Genomic DNA, 26,459 nt, shown 5'->3' with positions numbered 1-26,459 from the left:
CAAGTCCCTTGACTTCGTAAGTCTGCATTAGCAACAACAACAACAACAAACACGCCATTTGTATTTAACGATAATACCGCGCTTTTATTCCCTCGATTTTTAGCTTTCACGTTAATGAAAATATCTCGGTCTTTCGTATTGTTTGGTATATCTATTTTTGTACATGGCGTTTGTGTATACATTTTCTGAGCGAAAAAAAAAAGTCTTTGCATCAACTAAATGTGATTAATATTTATTAGTGACAATTCAAGATCAGCTGGTCTGACAAAATGGTTTGTCGGAGTATTTAAATCAATTGAATATTTTGTTAGGCCAACGGATCTTGAATTTACGTCTCATTTTCACCTCACGTGTCTGATACGATTTATGTGGGTGGGGTTAAAAAATTATAATGTCCGATTTATAGAAGGGCCAAAATATCGAATTATCAAAGACGCGAAAATCCATGGGGCTTCGATTCGTAAAAAATTCGATATTGTAGCCCTTCTAATTTTTCACCTCTCCATCTTTTCACCCCTACTCGATTTATACAGCTATAGATTTTTCTATTTAATTTTTCGTTGCAAAGATTCCCTTCTTTTTTCCTTTTTTTCCGTTTCTGGCCTATTCGTCGAATGTATTTTTCATTGTCAGTCAAATGCTGGAACTTGATCTTACCGCAGGATCGTTCCACAAAGATATGAGACACAAATTATATAAAATATCGTAATTTGTTGATTTTTTATTGATTTATTTATTTATTTTTTTTTTTTTTGCAAAAAATAATACTTGCCTGCATTACGCACTATGCGATTGGTATTTTATTAAAAATTACGCCGACTTTTGAAACATCCGAATCGCAATGAATACTGCAGTATCCATTCCACACCCTGTGGCATGGAATTAGATTAAATTTCAATTAAGCTCAATTAATTAAGCTACGTTCCTCGTGGGAACTCCGCCTGCCTGCAGCAGCACCCCGAATCCTCGAGTCCTCGTGGCGAACAAGGTCTTGGGTGAGCCTTGCTGCAACGCAGGAGTGAGAGAAACAGAGAGAGAGAGAAGAGAGATAATCTCTTTTTAATTGGTATCGTGCGACGTAGACGCGAACTCGGTTTTCGTCAGTTTCGTGTCGAGAAATTCGTCGGGACATGCACTCTGTGTAATGTTTGAAAGAAAAAGAGGAGAGGGGAAAAAGAAGAAAGAAAAGAAAAAAGAAGGAGATTAAATATAATAGGAAAGAGAAAATTAATTAGAAATTAATTAATTAAGGAAACGCGGGGAAATGAAAAGAGATCTGCAATTGGGGCGAGGAATCATTCGTGGATATATTTTCATTTCAAGGAATCTAGAAAGTGGAAAAATCTGAAAGCTCAGCTTCGCGAAGTTTCAATTTCTTTTTTTTTTTTTCTTTTCTTTTTTTTTTTTTCACCTAGGATTGGATGTAGTGAAACAAAAGACTTGACTTTTCACAAAAGGTGTCGTAGTTGAGTCGGTCACGTTAATTTTCTATTTGCAATTCCCAACCGGGTTCGTCGATGTTATTGAGAATCGTTTGAAGAATAATCAGGACAAGAACAATGAGACTACAATTTGTTCGCTTTGCTTGGCCAAGCGTTATAATGAATGTTAAAAGATGTACGTTTGATGATCGACTGCCTGACTGATTGTGAGCGTAGTCGTGGCTCAGCTAAGCCTGACGCTTTTCTATTTGTGAAAACATTTGTACTTACTCCTGCAAGCACGACGGAAGAAAGATTTTTTTTTTTTTTGTCTTCATAGTTGCCCTGATTTTTTCCGAACATTTTCGTGTTTGAGAACGACGAATTTGCGAATAAAATATATTAGAAACCATCCCCCCTCATTATGATACAACAGTAACGTAAAAATTAAAGTCAAACTAATATAATAATGATATTATTCGTAGATTCTGCGATCAGGGTTACAGAAAAATTCTTTCCTTCTTGTCGTTGGCTTGCGTTAGATATCCTTGTTTTTCACTTTACCAATTCCTTTTCCTGTAAATTCGCCTCTTCATCTCATTTTCACCTTCAAACTAATCGATCCGATTCTTTTCTCATCCTCGGGACTCTCGACGTTAATCCTTATTGTTTTACTGTTATTATTTCCCTCTCTACTCCCATTTCACGAACATTCCTTCTATTCTCGTCCCTTCTCCGTGAAAAGGATGTACGCATATTCGTCCGTAATCGTGAATAGAGAGATTCTGTTCGTAACGTATTTGGACCAAGGATTATCTTGTGTCGACAGGATGTAACGGAAAGGACGTAACCTGGTTGCCGCGGCTTCCGGCGAGCATTGAATATTATAATGCTAGGCGAGCTTGCGATATTCAGATTTCGTTCGACCTTCGAGCGTAATGCGATTTTATTTCGGACGCTCGGTCACGTAGCCCGATGCGCGTGAGGCCTGTTTATGAAACTTTATCGAGATACAAGAGGTTGCAAAAATTGTAAACCTCTGGGGCTCGAAACTTGTATTTGAATTAGAAAGGAGAACTCGTGTTTGATGGGCTAGAATCGGATATTTTCTAATCACCTAAATAAACAAAAAAAAAAAAAAAAATATCGAAAATCGATTTAAACAATATCACAGTGACGCCGAGTATAGTTTTCTCACTTTTTTTTTTTTTGTTTGTTTTCCTTTTACTTTTACTATCAAGAAAGTACAAAATTACAAACTCAACAATACAAGTCTTTTTTTACACACCATCTCCGAATCTAAAATACTATAATATCATGTCATTCAATATTTCTACCTACCCTAAATTATTAACTCTACTTGTCGCTATGTTGTTTTTTTTTTTTTTTTGTTTAGTTTTGTTTTGTTATTTCTCGGCTTATTTGAATATTTTTCCTATACACGATGTGTTATATATGTATACGTATATCAGGGTGGTCCTTAATAGGGTTGTTTTCGAATTTTTATGCTCCCCAGGGGCTTAAGCGCTTTGAAATTGATGAAAAAAAAAATCCCTGATAATTTAAGCTCTCAATATCAACTCTAAGACAGTTCGCTTTGTGATCGAAGTATCTAATAGAAATAACCTGCGGGAAAAACGCTTTTGGCTCTTTGAAATTTTACAAGCCGTTAACGAATATACGGAAAATAATGTGAAATGGATATTATTGTCGAGAGTTGAAACGCTCTACGAAAAAGCTCTGATGCATAGAATCAATAAACGAAAGCTTTCGTATGTTAATTAACGTTCAAAGTTTCATTTACATAAAATTATCGTAATGTCAAGTACGGCTACGAAATAAACAACTGTGCTATCATAAAATATATCGCAATGTTCGTCGACGATTTGAAAAATTACAAAGAGCAAAAAAAAGTCTTTTCCCCATGTTATTTTCACAAGATACTTCGATCACAAAGCGAACTATCTCAAAGTTCGCATAGAGAGCTCAAATTTTCAAGGATTTTCATATCTTTGTATCATCAATTTGAAATCGTTTAAGCCTCTGGAAGCATAAAAACAAAAAAAAAACAACCACATTAAGAACCACCCTAATATATTTACACATATCTGTCATTATTACAGAATATATATGTATATATATTTTCATGTTCGATGGAAATTCGTGCACAGAGATTGAATATTGTAATATACTACCTATCAGACGTATAATAATATCTTACATTGTAACATAATTTTTCTCGTTCACATTTCTACCGCGACTTCTTTTTGCAGTATGATCTTTTGTAAAAGTCCCAAAACATGTAGAATATCACTACAACGTTGAACATGTAAATGTAGGCAAGTGGTTTCCGGTCCGGCTCGCATGATGGCATCAGCGATTGCGCCGTGTGCACAACCATTATCACAAATTGAATCTACAATTAGAAAATACGTCGACGGTTTGAGAAGAGAAAATATTTCACATTTCATAATTATAATCGTAACATTTGGAATCGTGACAAACATAATAATAACAAATATCGTAGGAACGAGGATAAGAACAGAAACGAAAGGACGAATTGAAACAAAGACAAGGATAACTCGAGAGATGAAATTTCGACGATAAGTACAATTTATAACGTATTAGATTCAGAGATTTTTTACGGAAATAAAAAACAAAAAAAGATAAGGGAATGACTGAATTACGTGTAGGAATTTTTTATCTCACAGTTTTACAGCCTGTTTTTTCTACCTCGTCGGTGATACGTAATCGAATAATTATTGCGTTAATTAAATTTAATTCCAATCGTTAAAATATATGTTTGCGAACCAATTGAAGTATCGTCAGATACGATTTCCAAGGTTCGAGTTTCTTCCGCACCGAAGGTCCCAGACACGCCAGTAAATAATAAGTGTACATTATCACGTGAACAAGGCAATTCGGCAGCATGACGAAGGTCCACATTCCGCCTGAAATGAATTTCAAGGGTTGTATTGCTGTTTTATTGCGAAAACTAAGATCGAAGTATATTTCTGAATTGTTAAATTTTGTCGCAGAATTTCGTTCGACTATCAACTGTACGTAACGTAACGTTGCGTAGAGTAATAACGTTCCAAAGTTGGCTGGGGTTTGATTAACTCCGTGTAAGCGATGTGGAAGTTTCGATAGGTGTGAGTGACCAGGGTTAATTGAGTAGAAAGTGATCGTTTTCTTTTTCATTTTTAATTTATCGACTTTCAACCGCGTCGAGTTCGTATTACCTGGAGCGTATTTGCAAGCTATCCAGGAAAGCATAACGGTAGCAACGTGGTGGTAAATGTGGAGAAACGACGCCTGGTTGTACTTCTTCCGCAGTATGAAAACCACCGTGTCACCGAGCTCGACGATTTTCAACAGCAACAACCACCAAACCCATCTCGCCATCTATGTGGGAAAAAAGATTCATCGAATTCAATAAATCCCTGGAGCCAACGATCTTTAATTTCCTAGAATTAATCAGGCGATTTTTGTTTGGAAATTATTTTTTAAACAAACACATTAACCAGAGAGAAACGTGATCGTTTATTCAACATAATTTATAAGGAGAAAAGTATTTACGTTTGTCGTTAAAACATTGAAAATCAATTTATTTACGATAGAACCTGATGTTTTCTTATTTCACCAAAAGTGATGCAATGTCGTCAATGCAATTCGTTCTTATTTCGATCTGACTGAACGGTGAATTGAATATAATGGAAACAGAGTCGTTATAACGAAATCTACTCACGTTCAAAGGCTCGGGACTGTAGGAAAAATCGACCGGTTCACAGCCGAGGGATATGTTCGTTGTGAAACCTGATGTGAGGAGCTGGAAACGACGATTTTTTATTCAAAAGGTACATGAATGAAACTTTGAAGATTTCCCGGCAAGGTTTATCCTCGCCTCTCAAGTTTTTTGCATTTCTTTGCAACTTCCTTCGCCTCGCCTCTCATAAAGATTGCAATTATTCATCAGCCCGTATATTTTTTTTTTTTTTTATACTGTATACAGACTTGCGTAGCGGAAATCGTCCTTGCCAATTATAAATTAACTCATCGCCTTTGCGCCTTTTATACGCATCTGGGTATACGGTGGATTCTATGCGAAGCTTGGAAATTTTGTCGTCGAAAATCGTTTTAAACATTTATAAATAATTGAGCGGTTGGATAAAAAGTCTGAAAAAATTAAGGGTACTGTTTCAGAGTTGGGACAGTTGCGGAAAATTTGTTAAAATTAAAAAATTTGGTTATCATGGAATTCCCCATATTTTCCAAGCTGCGAGCTTTCAAATGAAGAAAGACAGAGCGACGGGACCGAGCTTTAATTATTACTCACAGTCAGTGCTCGGCCGACTGACTGACTGACTGACTGACTGCGATAAAGTTACACTTACCCCGTAGAATATAACCCCGCTCGAAATCGCCACGAAGATGTTATAGGCGACCATAAACCTGTGGAGAGAGTAGGGACTGCGTCGTTCCATAAAACGCGGCCCGAAGTACAACACGAATCCCAAATAGGCGAGGAGCGTTAGTGCGACCGGTAACGGGCTGCTCATCAGGAACCAATTCCTCACCCTCGGATCTGGAAACAGGACGAAAGTCGTGCTAGTAGTCCTTCGTTTTCCTATTTTTCTTTATTTTTTATATCTTATTATCCGCCATATTTCTTTGCTGCGGATAGAAAGAAAGGCTGTCCGCGTAATCAGTGATCGAATTGTCAAACAAATTAACCGAGATACGTTTGAAATAATTTCAATCCGGAAACAATCCACACTGAGAAAAATTTTGTTTGTTACATTGACTGGAAAAATTCAGTAAAACAGGCATCGTTAAAAAAAACTGTCTGAATATTGTTGGAATTACGAAAAACGAGGTGGGCGTAAACATTTTGCGCTATTGTCGATGCGTGAGAAAATTAGTTCAATCAAACTACAAACAAAAGCATCGATGTCAATTTTTTATTCCAAGACGTAGAAGAATGTTAAAAAATTTTGTACGTTCGTCGATTTTTCAACATTGTGAGTAGGTACTGTAGTTTCATGCGAAAAATTATGCTCTCTATATTATTACTAAAAGACCGATATTTGCTATCACGGCGTTTTTATAATTGGATATTTTATCATTTTTATTATTCCACGAAGATCCTAATTTCAATCAACGATCGGTAACAGTTTTGAACTTACTTTTGAGATGCCAAAAAAAAAAGAATCCGTTCCAGTGAATTTGTCGAAAAACAAAAAAAAAAACGATCGTAAAGTGAAATTATACGAATCTAACAGGTTTTGTATCATTTAAAAACGTTATCCAAGCTCTTGTTCAAAATTTTTGTCAGTTTCTTCATGCATCCTTTCAAAAATCATCGTAGTTTGGTGATATACGAATTTGACAAATTAACACAAAGCGTTCTTTTTCGTATCACGAATCTTTATCAAAGTAACGACCTTCATTCTTATATTTATACGTACATCGACTGAATATTCGGAAAAAACTTTTATACCCTCCATCCTTCAAAAATGTATCACTAAAAAGCGTTCCACTCGTGCAGCCGTAGAAATAAACGTTTAAAAAAAAAAATTTTTAATAAATAAGCCCTGAGAGTCGGTGAATTTGAGAAGGTTTAAAAACTCACCGGAAATTTCCTCCATGAGGAAACGGTACGTCTCGACGATTCCCATTTCCGGTTCCAAGCTGTGCCCGTACAGGGTACGATGAAGAACAACCGTCGATGAAAAGAAAAAAAAAAGGATTAAAAGTACGAATTAACAGAACACCGACGTAAATAATTTGTGATGAAATTTAAAAAAATCGATCAACGATTCGATAATTTATTCATGTACGAAGTTCTTCATTCGCACGTTCCTCGGTCTCAGAGACTGCGAACTCTCCTCGTTGAATGTTGTCCTCCGAATAAGAAGACCGGTGTTATAAGAATCGCGAAGTATGACTCGAGAATTCTAACGTCACGTTAGAAATGTGAAACGTCATTCGAGCCCAGTCCAGGTATTTACGGAAACGTCGACATTAAAGGCCAGATGGTCACCTGTCCGTTTCGATAAAAGGACATGTTTGTAAATTACAAACACAGGTGAAAACGCGACGCATTTTTAAGCAGCCAAGTATTACAGCAGTGCTGATATTAGATTCGCTAGTGGTTACGGTTATTTATTACTTATATTATTAGTATTAGTATAAATTATCGTATTGCGTGTAAATCACTTCCAAAAAGATTTTGCACCCCCTTCGATACAGCCCGTTACATTATAAAATGAACCGGAGAATATGTAGTTACAGATACTGTTTGATATTTTATATTTATTTTAGTTTTGTAAGTTCAACGGGAAATATAAGCCTTTTGCACGTGCTGAAACCCCGGGTTTTTTTTTTTTTTTTTTTTTGACAATACATTTTGACATACAAAATGGGGAAAAAAATCAATCTTCTGAGAAAAAAAGAAGTTCTCCCAATTTCGTGAGGTGTTGTTTCTTGCTTCTTTATGGAGGAAGCTTTGTGACGGTGAAAATGTTATTGTTTTTTTTTTCATTTCATCGAAATCATTGATGATTTTTCGTAGAAAAAGGTTAGCAAAATTTCATTAGCCTGACGATGTGGTTTAATTTGGTTTGTTTCGTGTATTTTATATTCAAGACATACCTACGTATGTTCAAATTATTGAACGACTGTGAAAATGAAAATTGTTTATCTTGTTTAAAAAATAATGATGATTTATCCTCACGTCGTCCGCATAAGCACGCACGCCATAATTCTTTATCAACTTCTTAACTGGAATTTACCAAGCGCTACTAATTTCTATTGTTCGCACAAACCAATTTCAACCGGTTCGCAAGGACTTCCGACTTGTAATCGCTTGTGTTATCATCAGTCATTGTCCAATTCAATTCACATATGTATTTTTGTTCAATTTACGTATATCTTTTATTCAATTTATTATATAAATGGTGGTAAAAAGTTTTTTGATACCATCTTCTATACCCTAGTTTTTCAAGATCAGTTTTCATTTTTGTATTAACTCGGTTGAACGTTTTCATATTCATTAATTATTAAAGTCTATTCGCTCCGCGCTCGTACTTCGCAAAGGTCACTTGAGTCACTACATTGTATTGTAATCGGCAAACATCCGTTGTATAATTAATAGATTATCAGCGAACACAGTTAAACCAAGTATCAAGAATTCCCATTTTTCAATAACGTGTCGAAGATTGTAAGTCTTTTTCATTTTATACTTCGAACGCATGTTGGGCAAAGCAGTCCGCCATCAGTCAGTTTTATCCTTCGTTCCCAAAATATCTTTTCGTCCTGTAGATTTTGATTTACATCGTTATATGTCTCTCTCTTGCTTTTGTATTTCATTGCTCAGAGAACAAGAGTTTGTGTACCGGTGATCGTAATTTGACGAATTCCGGGATGTGGAGGCCAATATTTTCACCATCTTATATTTTTTCTCCCCAAATTTTTTTACACGTAGTTATTCGACTCTATCGGCTGACTGAAAATCCAACAATAATAGTTTTTTATGAAAATAAAATATTTCCAAGCAAAAATTAATCTAGAGTAATTTCATCAAAGATTTATCACATCCGTAATATGATTTCAAAGCACACTCGTTCATCATTTGTCCAATTATTACACTAAATAAAATCTCGGCTTGTCATTGAAAAATCAGAATTATCCAAAGATTCTGGGAACGATCCGCTACGTAACGGGAAATTCCGACTGTGGACCGTGAGCGCAGTTTGAAAGTCATTCGAGTGAGCTTTCCGATTGAGACTTGAGGTTACAAGAGAAGTTGTTAGGTGCAGGTGAAAATCAGACGATTACAAACGACAACTTGATGCCAATTAGCGCTGTAGCCGAGCCAACTAAGCGAACCCAGGGATACGGCCGGAGTGCAAAGGAACGCGATCAAAGCTAAGGGGGTAATTGGCAGATGGTCTGCACAGTTTACTCTGTCGCCTTCCATCGTCGGACGCCAGAACTGTGGAATTTCCCTGTCGCGAGTTTGCCTTACGGCTAGAAATTGTCCCGTTTCTCGGTTATATTCCGGAAGTCGGTGGTTGGCTAGTTTGAAAATCAGCCGTTCGTTGGAGCGAGATTTTTCATACCAAATGCATACCGAGAAAACGAACATCGTACATCTTGAAGTGTTTGTGAAAATTTGATACTTCTTTCTTAGAATCTATTTACTACGAGTTAATTAATAATGCAAAAATTCGATACGACTCGACGGCTGGGAGGTGGATTAGTTTCGAATATACCGTCACGTGAAAAATTCACGCGTGTTCCATGTTCGTTGTACAATGAATAATTATAAAGTGTAATGTGTGTTGACGAGCTTTTCGGCAGGGTCAGATGTCGGCGATAAAAGAGAAGCATTTAATTGTAAGCAAATTTTTTTAGACAGCGTCGCGTGCCTGCTAGGCGAAAAATCAGAAGCTAATGCCAATTATTTTTAGGCTCACGAAGAAAAAGTTATGCACATTCGGAATCTTGAAATTTCACGGACATTTGGAGCAATTTGAGTTTGAGAGCTTTAAGTATTAATTATAGTTTGAAAAACATTTTAGAATTTTTTCATTGAAATTAATAACAAAATGGCGGCGTGGTGCACATAAGTGGCGAACGACCACGTTTTCAATCCACTGGCGCAGATTCCGGGGTCAATTTTTATCCGATCGACTTGAAATTTTTACACAATCTTTAATACTTGTTTATCGATGCGAGCTCGTGGCTACATTCTTGAATTTCAATCCCAAGATTTTTTTTATAAAATTTTTTCTGACAATTTGTCACAAGTGTTTTCATTTTCTTTAAAAAAAAACACTTCTAAAAATAGGTATGATTTTAGACCGTCCAAGCTGCCCCCCCCCCCCCCCCCCCTCAAAGCAAAATTGACTTTGAAGAAAAAATTATCGCAGTTTCGCTGATTTCCTTGCAAGTACCTTGACTTCGGCTTTTCCGCAGTCTAGTTCAGCGCAAGTCCACAGTCTCTCAAATTCCTCGTAGCACGCGTGATGCCGGAGAGAGTTTCGGTTATTCAATGATTGAATGACGACACGCAAACTTTGGATGACTTCTCACCACAGTTGGAAGCCGCATAATCAATCGAGCCTCTGCTACCGGTCATCATCGAATTACCAGTGTGTGATAGAGACATCGTGGTGCACTGATTCAGTCTGTTATTCGCTTGAGGCAGCTGCAACGTCTTCCCTGCAGTTGAGGGAAAAATCATTTAAACTGATTTAAAACCAGACTTATTTCCTTTAAAGGTTTTTTTTTTTCAACGAATTTCGGGATCCTGCCGATTTTCCAACGGATAATTTAACTAGCATAAAAACGATACGTTTTGCTATAATTTTTCGATGTCTAAGAATGCACGGATATTTTATCTAGAAGTTTATCAAACGATTTTTATGCCGATTCTAATACCGATTTTTTCACCGATCATTGAACTCGGCTGAAAATTATACGTTTTTTTTCTACAACTTTTCTGTGCCTCATAGTAAACAGATATTTTATCTGGAAAGATTTTCATGCCGATTTGAATACCGATTTTATTAACTGTTCCTCTGCATTTTCGTGATCCCTTAGAATGAGGAGTTTTTGTACGGACTAAAAGAGGAAAGGAATTCAATTATCAAAAAAAAAAGTGTCATTTACAAAAATGGTGTCGCATAATTACGCAACATAAAAAACTGATTTCAAGCCTCATCGACAAGGATAATTCAATTACGCGTTCGGATTGTGTCGTAAAGGAAAAACAAAAACCTGATCCTGGCTTGATTTCCCCTCAGAATGACAAAAAATAATCGATTATTTTTCCTCACGATCGGTTTTTGTTTTTTACTACCATAAGCGACGCAATGCAATATCAATTTATGTGATTGGAGTATCAATTATCATCACTATTTTACTTATTAGGTACATGATTTATATAATAAGTGAAAGATGAATGAATATTTTCACCTGAAATTGAAAAATATTTTGAACGAAACTGTAAATTATCAAAACAACTTTTCCGCCATTGAGACTGCATACTAAAAGTTACGAAATATTGTACTCACATGCACCGTTTCAAAAAAAAAAACACAAAATAATCGACGAATCGTTCGATTCTTACCGACTCAATCGATTCGTGTTCGATTATTTCTTTCGGCTCGATTAGTCGATGCATCGATTATATTCAGCTCACCGGCCATCGCGAATACCCCCCCTGAAAAACGATTCGAAAAATGAGAACCAGGGAGGCCAGGAACGCTCACCTTGATCAGCACCGCGGTCGTCGTTACGACATCGAAGAGAAGCTGCGTGCCGGTTAAGATGCAGGCGGTAATTTACCGCTCGAGGATCGCATCGCGTCGATGCGGAGCCGCGTGTTGTACAAATGGAAGGAAGGGGGACGAGAGCCTCGAGACGGGGCGAATACCGCAATGCGGTGAACTGATCCGCACCCCGGGGGCGACTGCGGAGGCCTCTCCAGGTTCCAGGTTCGACGCCGCCAAGGCTCGTCCTGGCCAATTCTTCCCTCGGCTTGCCGCCTGCTCCTGACGACAGAGACGCCGACGGCGACGGCGACGCCGGTTCTTCGATCTGGTGCGCGAGTCGATCCCAGTCTATACGGGACGACGGATCGTCCTCGACGGCGACGTCGCGGTCACCTGCGGGAAAATACCTACCTCGGGCAACCGAGGAGGGACTCTTTCAGGATGGACGAAAATTTTTGGCCAACAATTGCGTCGGTACCTAAAACCCACACTGAGAGAAATTTTTAGTTCCGGTTACCGCTCGGTCCTTAACTATTTTCATTTTTTATTTTCATTTATTTTCATTTTTTTACCGGAAAGTCTGGTATCCTTTACTCACTTACATTTTCCTGCAACTGTTGCGAAAATTTAATGCTCGTGCAAGAATAAGTTGACGTTAAAGCCTTGCTTAGCTAAAAAAGTGGAGTAAACCGAACAAACTGATTTTGCGTTGGAATTATCAAAAAAGGATCTACAATGGAATCAAAGAATCACGGCAAAGAAATAGTTTTTTCTCATTTTTTTTTTTTTTTTTTTACCAGTGCAATATGGTTTCAAATTTTTACGGATTTGATTCTTCGCCTCTTTAAAAATCGGTACAGTATTTTTCACTCTTTGTAACAGTTTCGAGCCATTGTTAAATAATTTTAGTAATTGATTTTACCCAAATGCTGCAGGTTGATGAGTTCCTTTTGATTTGTAGCTCTGAGAATAAATGTATGATGTACCGGGTGTTAATCTGAATCAGTTGATTAATTGAATAAACAAGATATGATTCAGAGGATACTGTTGAATTTAAATCGAGTATTTTCTGTGTGAAATAACGAGTCGAGCTAATTTGATGGGATGGATCGTTTCTTTACTTCGATTAAACGATTCGGAAACCTTGAAGAGCGGAAAACAAGAAACGTATATATTGATGTAATTAGAACAATTCCGAAGCTTGATTCTCACTGAATTTTCTCACCACTGCCAAATGATGCGATGCCAACTTGAATTCAAAAGAACCCGACGAACCGAAAGAACCGTAAAACCGAATTTCAAACGTTCTCCGCAATGATTTTCCGTTTGTTTTCAAAAATTGGCACGATGAATAATTTTTCGCGATCCGACCGAGGCGCTTCCGTCGAATCCATCCCTTGAATTATACTTCTCCCTTAACACTTATACGCGGTGCCTCCTCCCCTCGATCGATGACTGAAGATTTTTTAAAACGCCGACGTTTTCAATAAAAAATCAGATAATAATCAACCACGTTGAAGATTTCCCGTGCACTGTGTACTCGAACGAAAAGAATTGAAAAATAGAATTTCAAATAAAAAGTAAAACACGTTCCGAATGAGAACTTGCAAAAGTCGACGATCCTTGCTCCAATTTTACCGCCAATTTCCCTTCGAATCGGTTAACCCCGAAAAAATTGGACCGCGTAATTAACGCAGTTTTTAAAATCGAGTTACGAAGCCGATTCGCCGGCCGGTCAGCCTGGCTGCCTTACCTAAGGGCGGGCAACCACCCCGCGCACTAAGGCTTAACTGGACACTGTCCGCGAGTGCGACCCCAGCGACTCGCAAGCTCCGATGTACGGCTTCCCCGTCGGCTGTCATTTGATTCAGGATTAGCCGGGTCTCTCACTCCCAGCTGTCATGCCGTGCTGGCGCTACAACCGCGTTAGCATTCCTCGATTTGATTACCGAGTCGCAAAGCTCGCCGGATGCGGCGTTTTTTTCCGATGGTCGGAGGTAAAGCTTTTCGAACTTTTGACGCGGATCCCGAAATTGCTGTCGAAAAGTTCACAGTTGTTTGGAAATCGAGATTCAACTTCAGGTCAGACTCGTTTTAGGGATTCTTAATGCGTTACATGAAAGCTCAAAGTGAAGTTCAAAGTTTGGGCTACGAGCTTTTGGCGGAGGACTCGAATTTGATGTCGAAAAGTCTCCGGTTGTTTGGAAATCGAGCTTCAACTTCGGGTCAGACTCGTTTTAGGGATCCTTGAAGCGTTCGACGAAAGCTCAAAGTGAGGTTCAAGGCTTGGACTTTGAGCTTTTCACGTGGAATCCGAATTCAATATTGACAATAGAATTTCAACTTCGGGGAAAACTTTTTGTAGGGATATTTGGTATGTTCGATGAAAGCTCGAAGTGAACTTCAAGGTATGAACTTCGAGCTTTTGAGTTGGATTCCGAAGTCATTGTAGAAATGTTTTTACGCTTCTTTGGTAATCGAGTTTCAAATTCGGACTAAACTCGATTTAAATATCCTTGAAACGTTCGATGAAAGCGCAAAGCGAGGTTCAAGGTTCGGGCGTCGAGCTTTTGATAAGGAACCTGAATTCGCTTTCGAAATGTATCCAGTTACTTGAAATTTGAACTTCAATTTCGGACCAAACTCGTTCCAGGGTTTCTTGCTGTGTTCGATGAAAGCTCAAAGTGAAATCCAAAGTTTGGACTGTCTTTTGAGCTTTATTACAACTCTCCGTGCTGTTTACCATTCCAAACTTAAAATCGTACGTTAGTCGGAGAGATCACTCACAACAACGTTATAAGCTCTCTTTTACAAGCTGTCACACCGAAGCGTAAGTTGTTGGGTAATTACAATGAAGCTTGAAATCTAGCTCAATCCTTGACCTACGTTTTGAGCGTTGTTCAAGCTTTTCAGCACCTTCTCTTCCCGAGTTCTCGTAGTCCTTAAAAAAACGTCGAAAACGCATTTTTCGAGATATCAAATACCGGGAAGCTTTGACGAAACCTCAAACTCGTCACTAATGCATGCGCGGGTGAGCGAAAATTAAAGTATTCGGAAAAGTAACGTATCGATCCTTATTCCATATACATATTGAAATTTTACAGCTCGTGAGGATTTAGTGCTTCAATTGCGTGCCGCTGCCCGTCTATTCGTGGAACCATTCGTATCGACGTAGTCGAGTTATGAATATGTATCCGAGACGTTGTACATAGATCTGTGTACATAAGGGCATGTGATACATAGTGAATTTAGAGTGACGAAAATTAGGTATTTCGCGTACTAGAAAAAAATTAGAATCAAGCCACGAATAAAAAAAAAAAAAGGTATTTTATTACTAGCTAAGCGTGAATTATTCAGAAAGGGAAAGGTTAAAAGGTACGTAATTAAGTTTGATCGCAAACAGTTTGAATATATCAATTCGTTTATTATTTTAACAAATCTACATGCGTGACTACGCAATGCGCTCGTCTCTCGTTATAAGGCCAGTTACGTGGCTGTGTATGGAACTGATTTGGAATCAGAAAATTGTGAAGATTTTTGGTATATATGACTTCACAAATTTTTGCCGATCCTTTCCAGTTCTTCGAGTACATAAATTACGTCGCTTCCCAAGACACCAGAATTTTGTACAACGAAACGAAAGAAATTTGGCTTCTGACGTAGTGGTTGATAGCTGATCATCAAACTCCCGCGTTTCGTCATTATTTCCTTCATCTTCGGTGCCACCTTTTGCATGTAACGTGAAATGATAAAAAAACGATATTTAGATATCGAAGGAGGGGATGTTTTTTTATTTTTTTTTTTGCTTCAAATTGAAAAACGATTCAAACCAACAAATTAAACCTGGAGTGACGAAGCAATGTGAAACGGAAATCGGAAAAAGAAACGTGCAGAAAACGATGCTGCCTTTTTTTTTTATTTCAATCTTGTATTTCAATTTTCCACCTACACTTCTGCTTGATTTATTCTTTTAATTTTTACCTCCTCCCTGTCTAATGAATAAATAGCCCGATATCTGGCTCAACGGTGGTAAAATTTATGTTGCTTATTTCGCAATGCAGAGGACAAGCTAATAAATTTTACAAGCTGACCTTTCAGAATGTCCAAACTATTTGATTGATGGAAAAGCTGGCGGTAATAATTATTATAATATATATACGTGTATGTAATAGGTAACAAAGAGGACGAGAAATATTCAGAACCGCACGACGGTAAGAATAAGTTTCATTATACACGAAGTGTAATGAAAATAAGTCATTTGTTGGTAGCGTACCGAAGATTAATAAAATATTCCTTCAGTGAATAAAGCGACCGAAGTATGATAATATTAACCGAAAAATTTGCCAATCGGTCGGTAAATAATCACAGTCTTCCTCGCTGCCGACAAGCCGGCGGAGCGAAAGTTTGTTAGTACGGTGAAAATCCGCTAGGCGTAAAATTCAAATAACAAATGACGATCGCTGAACCGTTATTAGTTTGAAATTCATTATCCGAATGGACGGCGATGAAAAGTTTTTCAAAAAACTGTGAATAATCTCTCAAAAAGAGTACGCAAAGTGAGTTTGTACGAAAATTTTACAAATATATTATACATTAGCGATTATTAGTGCATTTTCAACGGCGAGAAGAACACGGAGATGACCATTTGATCAAATCGCAATTCCGTCTAGAATAATCTTCGACGAACGCCGCCCGACTTTTGCCAACTCATCCCGTGAAAAATGTGAGCATAACAATCAATTTTAAACAATACAGAGACAATATTTTTATCCGATTATTCGGAAAAATTTTCGAATAAGACCGTGGCTACGATTTTACTAAATTCTATCGCGGAAAAATTTCTATTATGTACCGTTTATTCGAAAATTTATCAGCCACTTTATCGTACGATGTTTAAAATTGATTCACGGTTGTGTGAAATCGATTTTACCGTAAAATAATAGATTATTAATCCATAGGTATAGGTATGTATACAAGTAAACTTTATCTTCAAATTCTGTGCATCGAACAGACCAAAATAAAGAATTTCAAAATCGAGAGTTTCTCCGCACGAATGAAACGATTCGTAGTTATAGTTATAAGGAATCGTGAAGCGATTTTTTACAAAACAATATTTTCACCATCACCTCTTTCACAAGTAGTGATGCATCATTGTATCTAAAAGTGTCTGCGAATTTAATTCTTTGTGCTCAGCGCCTTTAGTAACGTAAGCCTTGAGATTTGTCTCGGTCTGTCGATACTCGAGTATCATACTTGCCTTGTGCAATCGTTCGTTGTAGTTATGAGTTTCTTTAGCATCCCTAAGAAACGGCGGAACGTACCAGAAGCAAACGTTTACGAACGAAGGTTTAGTCACGAGTTCGAACCCGTCGCGCCTTTCGATTTCCTCCTTCATATGCCTGGACAGCGACATTAGGTGATCGACGTGCTTCTCGAAGCCTGAAGTTCCCTGTGAATTATTTTCATCGTTGTGAATTCTTTATTTACATGATTTTATCATCGCAGGCCCAAACTATGCCTGACTAGCTTAGCGCCACAGCTTCAGTCTTTGCAAACATTCATAATTGTGAATAAAAAATCACTCCGTCGCTTGAATACTGAAAATCACAAGATGATTTTAACCTTGCAAAGAAAACAGCGCATTGATTTATTATTCAGTTGAAAATCAATCGTCGATGGTTCGGCAATTGTCTCAAGTCATTGCGAACAAATTTTCCAGATACTCTCAGACCTCGGGTGCCAAAAATCTTGGAGATTCTCCCTTCATGTTTATCGGTATGACAATCTTCCCCCTCCGTGATTAGCTACTCAAGTACTTGTTGTCGTTATTTTTCACGCTGTAACATCCCTCCTCATTTAGAGTCCATAATCGACGCAGCCAGGGGTATTAAGATGACGTTTTAAAGTCTTCTCGGAGCCTTAAAGAAGCCTGAAACTCCTTTTGTACGCCTCGAAAGGTTGTGAGATGACAGGTGTGCATAGGGGGATCGCTAATGTATGCATGAGTATACTGCAGTAAACACTTGAAACAAATCATGCGACACAGAGGCCCTTGGGCTTGAACAGGGTGCGCCTCGATGGCAGCTTGAGTACCGAGGCAGGCCACAAGATGCAAAGTTAAGGGAAGTCGCTTGCGTGGGGTGAAAAATGCATCAGAAGCTAGTTTTGTGCATCTGCATAAAAGTGGTTATGTGAGAGCGAAAGACTTGAAAGAGAGACGAGGTCTTTACGCCTGCGAGCAAATATCTCAAGGCGCTCTGGAAGTTTTTGATTAAAGTCTGAACTGTTTCTTCTTCTTTAATATTTCTCCTCGTTCCATTTCTTATTTGCAAGTAAATTTCCTGATCAGACTGTCTAACTTGTAGGTGCAAGAAATCTTGAAAGTTACCTTAGCCTGCCACATTATCCAGAATTTAATAACGTCCGCTCTCCTTCCGCATTGCATGTACTTATCTCCGACATCTAGATTCGTCGGATAAAATTTATCCCGCTGAAAGAGGTAGGATGCTTTTCTCGAATGGGCCGCTTCGAATATTCCGCTGTGTCTAGTCAGTAGTAAAGAGCACTGCTGAGGCACCGCCAACAATTTGTGAGGATTGAAGGTAATCGAATCCGCTCTGTGAATCGATTTCAGCAGCGTTCTATGGACTCGGCTGAATATCAGACCTCCGCCCCAAGCTGCGTCGACGTGCAACCACATGTTGTGTTTTTCACAAATGTCTGCAATCTCGTCCAGCCGATCAATCGCTCCCAGAACTGTCGTTCCTGAAAGTGGAATGAAAGTCAGTTTAAAATTAGATGCTTAAACGACAGGGAGGAGAAAATTTAAGAAGCTAATCCAAAGCAAACAGGCCCAAATCATAATTCAGTTCTCTTTTTCATACATGCCATTGACTCTGAGGTATTTCGAAAATCCACTGACCTGCTGTGGCGGAGACCATGAAGACAGTTTTTCCTCTTTCCTTTTCCTTCAAAACGTTTGCCTCCAAGTCGTCGACGTCCATTCTTCCGAGCTCATCCGTCGCCACGAGGACAACATTCTTTTCGCCGATGCCACACATGTTTGACCACTTGAGAATGGAGTAGTGGGCATCTTCCGAAGTGAATATTACCAGCTGCAGTCCGGCAATTCCGCAGTTCTGAAAAGACAGTCGTTGCTATTCGTATGGCAGGCTTCCGTCGTTCGTCAAACTCACCTTCGTCTCAGGCCGTAGCCAAAATCTTGCCAAATTGATCGCTGTGCCGTTGGCATACGATCCTCCAGGACAGAACATCCCGTCCCCGGAAACTTCTGAATCCTGGTCTTCGTTTCCTCTGTAAAACATCTTCAGCATTTCGCTTATCACGCTCTGCTCCATCAGCGTTACTACCGGGGCTACTTCGTAGGTGTAAATCGAGGCGTTCAACGAGTCGGTCAACCATTGACCAGCTAAACCGTAGGGATCCAATCTAGAGATCGTTGGAACAGTTTGTTCCGAGTTAAAAAGGCGTGAAAGAAGAATTGAATAAAATGTAGCAGTTTTAATTGTACCAAGGCCATGACTCGGAAGTATAGATAATAAACGGAAAGTGTAGAGGAGTCCGATATCTTCTCAAGATTAACCCTTTGCGGATATTCTTTCTACTTCTGGGCTCATCGACTCGGTATAATTAAAATTGCTCTATTCTACTCCATAGAAGAGAGCAAGGATGAAAAAGAGTTCCAAAAGTAAAGATCGGGTGAAAGAAATTTGCCCGTGTTTTAATTTGTGATAATCAGTCAATTCTCACCCTGAGAACAACTGATTCATGAAATAAGGGTGACCAGTCTTAACGCTGAACTTGTACACGTTTTTTATCATCTCCAAAATAAGTTCCTGAGACTTTGGTTCCTCCTGAACGTTGAACGGTATGATTTCAGAAAGATGGGCAGGCTCTCTCCAGCGGATGACAGGCTCGTCTCGCCGAACACCGTCGAAGACATTTTCGATTAGGATCGAAGCCAGCTGAGTCAAGAAACACTTGTGCTTTTCTTCAACCGGTGAGTTTTCCCAATCAGACATTTTACGTTGACTTGGTTCGACGCGCTGTCGATATTCTCCGCTCGGTTATCCGGCAAAAATGTAAATGCAAGGTTCGAGGCCTCTGTGCCGCTTCATATATTCGCGCTTCACCCACTAACCCGGAGGATGCGTTACCTGGGCTTTTATCAACCTTCTCCCCCAACGTCGTTGACAATCCCCCCTGATTACGATCAACGAGACAACAATGGTACCACTAAGCGACCTCAGTTAATGCCCAGGGACTTGATAATTGATTCGGACCAAGATTTAATCGCGCGTTATGCAATAATTCAAGGGTTTTGTAAACAACGAGGCTAAAAATCCCCGAGCATTATCACCGAAAATCTATTTCCCTGTCTTTCCTACTCTGTTGCAGCCATACTTGGATAGAAATGAGAAATCGAACACGTTGTACAGAAATTCCTGAGTAGAAAAATAGTTTATTCATTCATTTACATTCGTGATACAAGTTATCCTTATTTTCAAAGGATTTCGACAATGCTAAAGAAATTTAATTGCCTGGTTAATTCATCTCCCTTTCAAATCTTTTGCAAAGCTGAACCGTCGTCAAAGTTTCAGCCAAACTCTTTTAATTAATTTTTCAACGCATTACTTCATGCCCTGAAGTTCCATTATGCTCATCAATATCAGTTTGATGTGCGCTTTGGTCTTGGCGCTCTCTTCGCGTAAGTTTTTCACTTGTCTGTCCAGCAGTTTGAGTCTGAGGTTGATCACGACGACGGCTTCGTCCAAAGTGAACTCGACGAAATGACCGAGACCAACGTCGAGCAGGACCATCGAACTGTCCTCGATCACTGCTTGGACGTAGAAATTGTTTCCCATGTCTAGTTTAGTCTTGAAACCATTATTTGCCTCGGATGGCATTGATTGTAACGTAGATATCGTCGATTTTAACTGAAGATACTCCGCCGTCTCCAAATTCTTCTCGTTCAGCTTCGACTCCAGTTTTCTCAAATCTTCCCGAAGTACCTCGTTCACGTAAGTCTCGAACTGCGCCACCTTCTTCGCTATGAATGGATCCATTTCGATCGATCTGTAAATTCATTGATTGCATTCAGTTAACGGAGGCTAGGATTTTTATCATCTTCGAAGAATTAAATGAAGATTAGTGTAAGGAAATTTTCTCATTCGGTTTGAAGTTATCCAAAACAGTTTAAATCAAATTTACACCTGTTCGTGTCTTCGATGATAAAATGTTTTTGCGAAATTACTCGAGGTTAGAAATGAAATACAATGATAAAATCGAATATTAGAAGGGTGAATAGTTTTATGTATTTATTTATTTTATTCTCGTGAGAATGGCTCAAAAAAAGTTAAAAAACTCCTTCGAACCGGTCAAATTCAGACCATTCTTTACCTCAAACGAACCTCAAACGGTGATACGCTTCTACTCTTGATGTTTTACGCTCTCAGCTGTTGCACCAGCGGCTTGTATTCCATTCATTCGATTCGACGAGCAGAGACAGTTGCGCCACGCTACGATAGCGTCTAAAAACAAGCTTGCCGGTAAAAAGGGCTGCGATATTCAAGCGCGGGATAATCGGATTCTTTTACTTTTTTTCAAATTTCCAACTTTACTATTCATACACTCGTGTATGAAATTTATTCCAAGCTTCGCGAAAAGCATCCACGATTCTATATGATATTTAGTTTTCTAGCAGTGCGAGAGAAAAATAATCAGACATTCTTTTCCACGCAGTTTTCACCATGGATAAAAGAATTCGGGATAAAGTTTTTTACTTATTTATTTATTTATTTATTTTATCATCGCTTCACAGACCGACGTTAAACGACAAATTCTACACTCTGAAGTTAGAAATTGTTTCTCTTACAAATGACTGACGATGATCTAAATATGCGCACGTACAAGCGATCGATGGATCGAACAGACGGTATTTAGAACATTAAACTATTATAAATCTGTATTAATAAGGACAACGAGATACGGATATGTTAATAATCGCACATGTAAGCCTGCAGATTGATCGCTGCGGTTATATTCGTGTGTTTCACGCATCGACACTCACACGTGTACGAATCGAATGACTAGAAGACCCTAATTCACCGGGCATCATCATCTTTGTAATCGTCATTGTCGGTATAGACACGTATATCACATACACGTATAATTTATATGCGAACGCGTATCCGCAGCGTAATCCGAGCCGGTTGCAGGAGGAGTTTATCTCCTATCTGCTCTACTTAGAAATCTTTAATTAGAATCGATTTTTATCCCTCCTTCTCCTATCGTTATTCCCCTTTTTTTTTTTTTTTCATTTTTTTTCGTTCCTCTTCTCTTTCTCTCCCTCATACATTCGATATTATTGCTGTATAATAATGTTATTACGCACACACAAACACACACACACACATGTATATATGTATGCATGCATAGAGAATCGTGACGGTTTATATTCATTGTATATAAGTGGCACCTAGATCGCTGCAAGCCTGCAATGTGCATCGTGTGTATTATTGTTATACGGAAAACATTCAATAGCCACATGCACGTTACATTATTCAAATACCATATATAACGTTATAACGCGATGCATTTTACACTCCATTATTATAGACGGTCGGACACGAGGGAGAACGATATTCATTATCGTTATTATTCTTATTATTATTTCTTCATCGATAATATATTCGACGCTGCGCAGGTACATTTGAAAAATGTTTAATGATATGGAAGCAATATTGTACAATAGCTGGCGTAAGTAAACCTGTTAATTTTTTTTCTTCAACGGGACAACGATCGAGTTCTGTACAATAAAAGTAAGAAGAATAGGAAAAACAAAAATCGGAATTTTGAGAACTATAAGATTGACAAAAAATAATCGTTGCAGTTTAGAGATGAAACCAAAAAGATTTAGAAAAAAAAAAGAAACTTTGCCACAAAAATATAACAAAAAAAATGTATACGTATATATATTTGTCGAAGTTGATCACAGTAAAAAACCTTTTTATTGATTATTTAAAAGGTTGCGACGTTTCGATCGGCTACGGCCAATCATCACTAACTTCAAACTCTTATGTACACACATACATATATATATATGTGTGTGTGTGTATATATGGATCGCATTTAATCTCAACGCGCGCGAATATTTATTTAATAATATCCTTCACATATAGTTGGTATAAGATTAATCATTAACAAGTGTGTAAATCACGAACGATGCGTTATTAGCCCGGCTAAGCCGTGACGTTTTAATTACCGCAAACGCTTCATAAGCCGCGGGGAAATTATACCGTTCGTTATATTAAACCTGACGACGACGACGATGGCAATGGCGATGCCGATGGACAGGTACGTGAGACTTACGCGTGTATTGATCCGCATCATTATAACATTATACATGCACACCTGTATAAAAATATAAATGCATATTTATATATACATACATATTACATTATATATATATGACGTTTCGTCATAGTTGCAGCATTGCATGCGTTGCATTGCGCTGCGCTGCTACTATATCACCCTCCGCCTTTATGCCTGCATACACATGTGCTTGCGTGTTGCGGATGTATATGTGTATATATGTATATATATATATATATATATATCGCTGCCGCATGCACCTGTCCCCGGGACCCGTTGATCAATGCAATTTTCTATGACCAACCAGTCAGTCGGCAGTCCAAGGGGCAAAGTTTCCCACCGCGGCGTAATTTTAACTTGTCAGAATTAACGCGGTGAATTTTATCTGTTCGCGCTGCACTGCGCTTTGCCTACTTGTTTATTCCCCATTTTATTCTACATACCTAACTTCACGTACGATATTTACGATTATATCGGTTTGTGCAATTTATACAGTGCGCAATGTGCGTTTTATTATTTATTTATTTGTTTGTTTAAATTTTTTTTTTCTCTTCTTGGTCGAAAGATCGACGCTAATTTCGAGTTTTGAATACAGTTGTGGGACTGAATTTTTTTTTTTTTATTTTTTTTATCGCCCGTAGCATCGTGGTATTATGGACAAAAAAATAAAAATAAAACAACGAAATTAGAAATAAGAATTTTATCGTATAATTTAAGAGTTATATTGTTGATTTAATAAAATTGCACAAAACTGTGATGCAAAATTATAATCACCGTTTTGGGAGTTGCGATTTTTCAAAACTTCGTTCGAGTTTTCTTTTTTTTTGTTTTCATCACTCTTAATAGCGGAGAGGCAGATGGAAATGATTTGCAGAAATTAAAAACGAAAACTGCGAAAAGGAATTTTACACCAATATTCAATACACACGTTTTTGAAATTTTTACTTTATCTCTCACAAATCGAAAAATTTCTACCAATCTGCGATAACTGAAAATCATCATTCTTTATCCAGTTTTCCCCTCGGTTCGTGAATGAAGAAAATTGGCGAAACTCAGAACGAAGGGAGAAGGGGAGAAACGAGACGTGAGGAGAAAAAAGAACCGCGTTTAAGCCTACTTACAAAGTCTTAAAACGCGTTTGCGAGACCGCGCAGTGAAAGTAGATTGAACTGCGCAAGTTTGTTTAAAGTCATTCAGATTTAATTTATACGGATGCAGGTGTAATGCATAAGATCGTATTTGCATTGCAGTTTTCAAATACTGCATATATACGTATATATATATATATATATGTATCATATGTGTGTCATTCCCCAAGCATAATTTACCTACTCGTGGTTAAAGATAATTTCAGCGATATAGATGTATCCAGATTCCACAAGTAGGTATGCAAATATAGGTGGCCTAATTTTGTCTCTTTTGAATTTTTCGCTTCGTTTCTTAACCCCTTCCCCCCCCCCCCCCCCACACCCTTTACTTCTCTCTTCGAAATAAAATGAATGAAAAAATTAATCGACACGAATTTCTCGTTTACGCACGCGTCAGTTTTGAAATACAAAAGAAAAAAAAAAAAAAAAACCAATACGCGGCAGGAAAATAATTTAAACAGAACGTATACATGTAGGAGTTAATCCTTTCAGTCACGTATAACTGTGCTGATTGTGAGTCAACTTTGGAACAAGATAGTATTCTGCATTTTTTTTTTTATTTTTGGAGTCACTGATTACGAATCTGAAATCACATTTTGAAAATTCGAGATGGTGGATCCAATATAGTGGACAAAATTTTTGAATTTAATCGAAAACCTTACAAAAAAAAAACTTGGTGCGGGATTTTTTCAGATTCGCAATCAGTGAAAAATCCCTGGACAGAGTTTTTTTCCGGATTCGATCGAACTTGAAATATTCGTCCGCCATGTTGGCCATCTTGAATTTTTGATATCCGATTTCAGATTTGTAATCAGCGACTCAGAAAAAGAATTGTAGTTTATGTAAAACATGTATACGCGTGTAGAGGTGTAAATTTTTCGGAAATGAATTATTCCTTCAATTTTCACGATACTTTTCAATCAATTTATTTCTAACAATAACAATTTACATTATGTCGCAATAATTACTCTCGAGTATTGAAAACCTATCAGTGTACTATTATAAACAGGAAAAAAGCGCGACGAAATATGTTTTCAAAGTTCTCTGAATGTAAGATGAAAAAAAAAAAAAATGGATATAAAATAGGTGGTAAGAATACTTACCACTGTGAGTCAAAGAGTTAAAATCACTATCTTGTGAGTGAGAAATAAAAAAAAAAGAGAGAGAAATATTTTAGACGGTCATTCCTGCAGCTTTTCCCCCCCTCTCTCTCTCTCTCTCTCTCTTTGAGTCTCTTACACGTGTGAAATATGCATACTTGTGTATTTATAGCGAAAGAGAGACGCGCGATGTTCAAGTCGCATCCCTCGCGCAAATATGCATGCATGCATCGTTCGTGCGCGCGTACGTGTGTGTGTGTGTGATATTAACATGTGCACGCAAAGAGAGAGACGCGCATAAGCGCAAGTATATATTTTTCAAAGGCGACAGTAAAGATTGGCGGCGTTTAACGGCCTCACTCTCCTCTTGACATAAACTAAGAACTGTATTGCTTAGATAAGACTAGAAAACCACTCTCGCGGCGTCAAGCGTCAGCCTTAGCTTTATGCGAATGAATAAATGTGTATAAAATAATTTATAATAAATGTTCCATGGAAAATTTCGCTGCGTTTGCCGTTTTCAATGTTACATCTACGCGCGTGTAATATATATTTATAATATACGCAGGTATGTACGATGTTGAAAATTGAGTGCCAATCCCGCGTCTGTAAATCGCGTCTAAATTCAAGAACACGGAAGATATAGAATTCGAAATTAGAATCATGGTCGAATTGTTGTAAACGAACATCGAAAGTCACCGTTTGGAAGGACAAGAAAAAAAAAATTAAAATTTCAACTAACAAGAATCAACGAATTGGGAATTCGGTATTTCTGTGCTCGTCATGAATTCTCGTAAAATGCACTTTGCGTTTGTATCGATATCGTCGTTATCATTTTCATCGTTATAACAATAATTTCCTATCGTTGTTATTATTATTACAATTATTATTATTGTGCGAGGGCAAATCGCCAAACATTATTAGGTGCAACGTGAAATTAAAATCGCACGTAGTGACGATTTGAATAAATAAAGCAGAAAAAAAACAACCATGTTTGCACACTCGTTTTTTTCTTCACCCCGGCAACAATATGTTTTTTTTTTCTTTCTCTTTTCAACTTCTTGTTCTTTCCTTCTTCTTCTTCTTCTTCCGTAATACTTATTTTACACGCGA

At 38.0% G+C, this 26,459-nt stretch overlaps 3 protein-coding genes across 11 annotated transcripts in view; all 3 read right to left on the bottom strand.

Annotated features, from left to right (window-relative positions):
- Window positions 1-2,607: 2,607 nt before the first annotated feature.
- Window positions 2,608-10,500, bottom strand: LOC124308788 (elongation of very long chain fatty acids protein 1-like). Of its 5 annotated transcripts, none has more exons than XM_046771845.1 (7): window positions 10,382-10,500; window positions 7,054-7,112; window positions 5,816-6,006; window positions 5,170-5,250; window positions 4,664-4,826; window positions 4,233-4,372; window positions 2,608-3,837 (listed from the first exon to the last, which is right to left on the bottom strand). In XM_046771845.1, exons 2-7 carry the CDS (start codon window positions 7,097-7,099, stop codon window positions 3,673-3,675), a joined length of 786 nt encoding a protein of 261 aa, XP_046627801.1. In that variant the 5' UTR covers window positions 7,100-7,112; window positions 10,382-10,500; the 3' UTR covers window positions 2,608-3,672. The 5 variants fall into 5 exon arrangements, with proteins under 5 accessions (XP_046627801.1, XP_046627798.1, XP_046627800.1 ...); XM_046771842.1 differs by lacking the exon at window positions 10,382-10,500 and adding an exon at window positions 8,415-8,455; XM_046771844.1 differs by lacking the exon at window positions 10,382-10,500 and adding an exon at window positions 8,158-8,198.
- A 4,607-nt stretch (window positions 10,501-15,107) lies between these two features.
- Window positions 15,108-19,866, bottom strand: LOC124308800 (cysteine sulfinic acid decarboxylase-like). The gene is made up of 6 exons (XM_046771895.1): window positions 19,475-19,866; window positions 18,901-19,153; window positions 18,627-18,843; window positions 18,093-18,469; window positions 16,962-17,153; window positions 15,108-15,430 (listed from the first exon to the last, which is right to left on the bottom strand). The coding sequence occupies exons 1-6, from the start codon at window positions 19,744-19,746 to the stop codon at window positions 15,257-15,259; spliced, it is 1,485 nt and encodes a 494-aa protein (XP_046627851.1). The 5' UTR covers window positions 19,747-19,866; the 3' UTR covers window positions 15,108-15,256.
- Window positions 19,867-20,170: 304 nt separating this feature from the next.
- The window catches only part of LOC124308806 (protein doublesex-like), an 82,998-nt gene continuing 76,709 nt past the window's right edge, over window positions 20,171-26,459 (bottom strand). For 2 of the 5 annotated variants that reach the window (XM_046771918.1, XM_046771917.1), the window contains one exon: window positions 20,171-20,800. In XM_046771918.1, coding sequence (XP_046627874.1) covers window positions 20,356-20,800 — 445 coding nt within the window. In that variant the 3' untranslated portion in view covers window positions 20,171-20,355. Of the gene's footprint in view, window positions 20,801-21,236; window positions 21,256-26,459 lie in introns of those variants that run through there. The other 3 variants (XM_046771914.1, XR_006909095.1, XR_006909096.1) reach the window with 3 other exon arrangements.

Source organism: Neodiprion virginianus, chromosome 7 (assembly GCF_021901495.1).
Source record: "Neodiprion virginianus isolate iyNeoVirg1 chromosome 7, iyNeoVirg1.1, whole genome shotgun sequence".
In the NCBI taxonomy this organism is placed as follows: Eukaryota; Metazoa; Arthropoda; class Insecta; order Hymenoptera; family Diprionidae; genus Neodiprion; species Neodiprion virginianus.
Note: the sequence above shows the minus strand (reverse complement) of the source record. Positions and strands in the feature narration are given on the sequence as shown.

Coding starts and splice junctions, on each gene's coding strand:
- LOC124308788 (XM_046771842.1), bottom strand. CDS start 8,440: ATGAAAACTGATCTTGAAAAACTAGG. Junction 5,251..5,815: donor GCGGGGTTATATTCTACGGG/GTAAGTGTAACT, acceptor CGTCGTTTCCAG/CTCCTCACATCAGGTTTCAC. Junction 4,373..4,663: donor AGCTTGCAAATACGCTCCAG/GTAATACGAACT, acceptor AATTCATTTCAG/GCGGAATGTGGACCTTCGTC.
- LOC124308800 (XM_046771895.1), bottom strand. CDS start 19,746: ATGTCTGATTGGGAAAACTCACCGGTTGAAGAAAAGCACAAGTGTTTC. Junction 18,844..18,900: donor GGCTACGGCCTGAGACGAAG/GTGAGTTTGACG, acceptor CTGTCTTTTCAG/AACTGCGGAATTGCCGGACT. Junction 17,154..18,092: donor GGATAATGTGGCAGGCTAAG/GTAACTTTCAAG, acceptor AATAATTCACAG/GGAACTTCAGGCTTCGAGAA.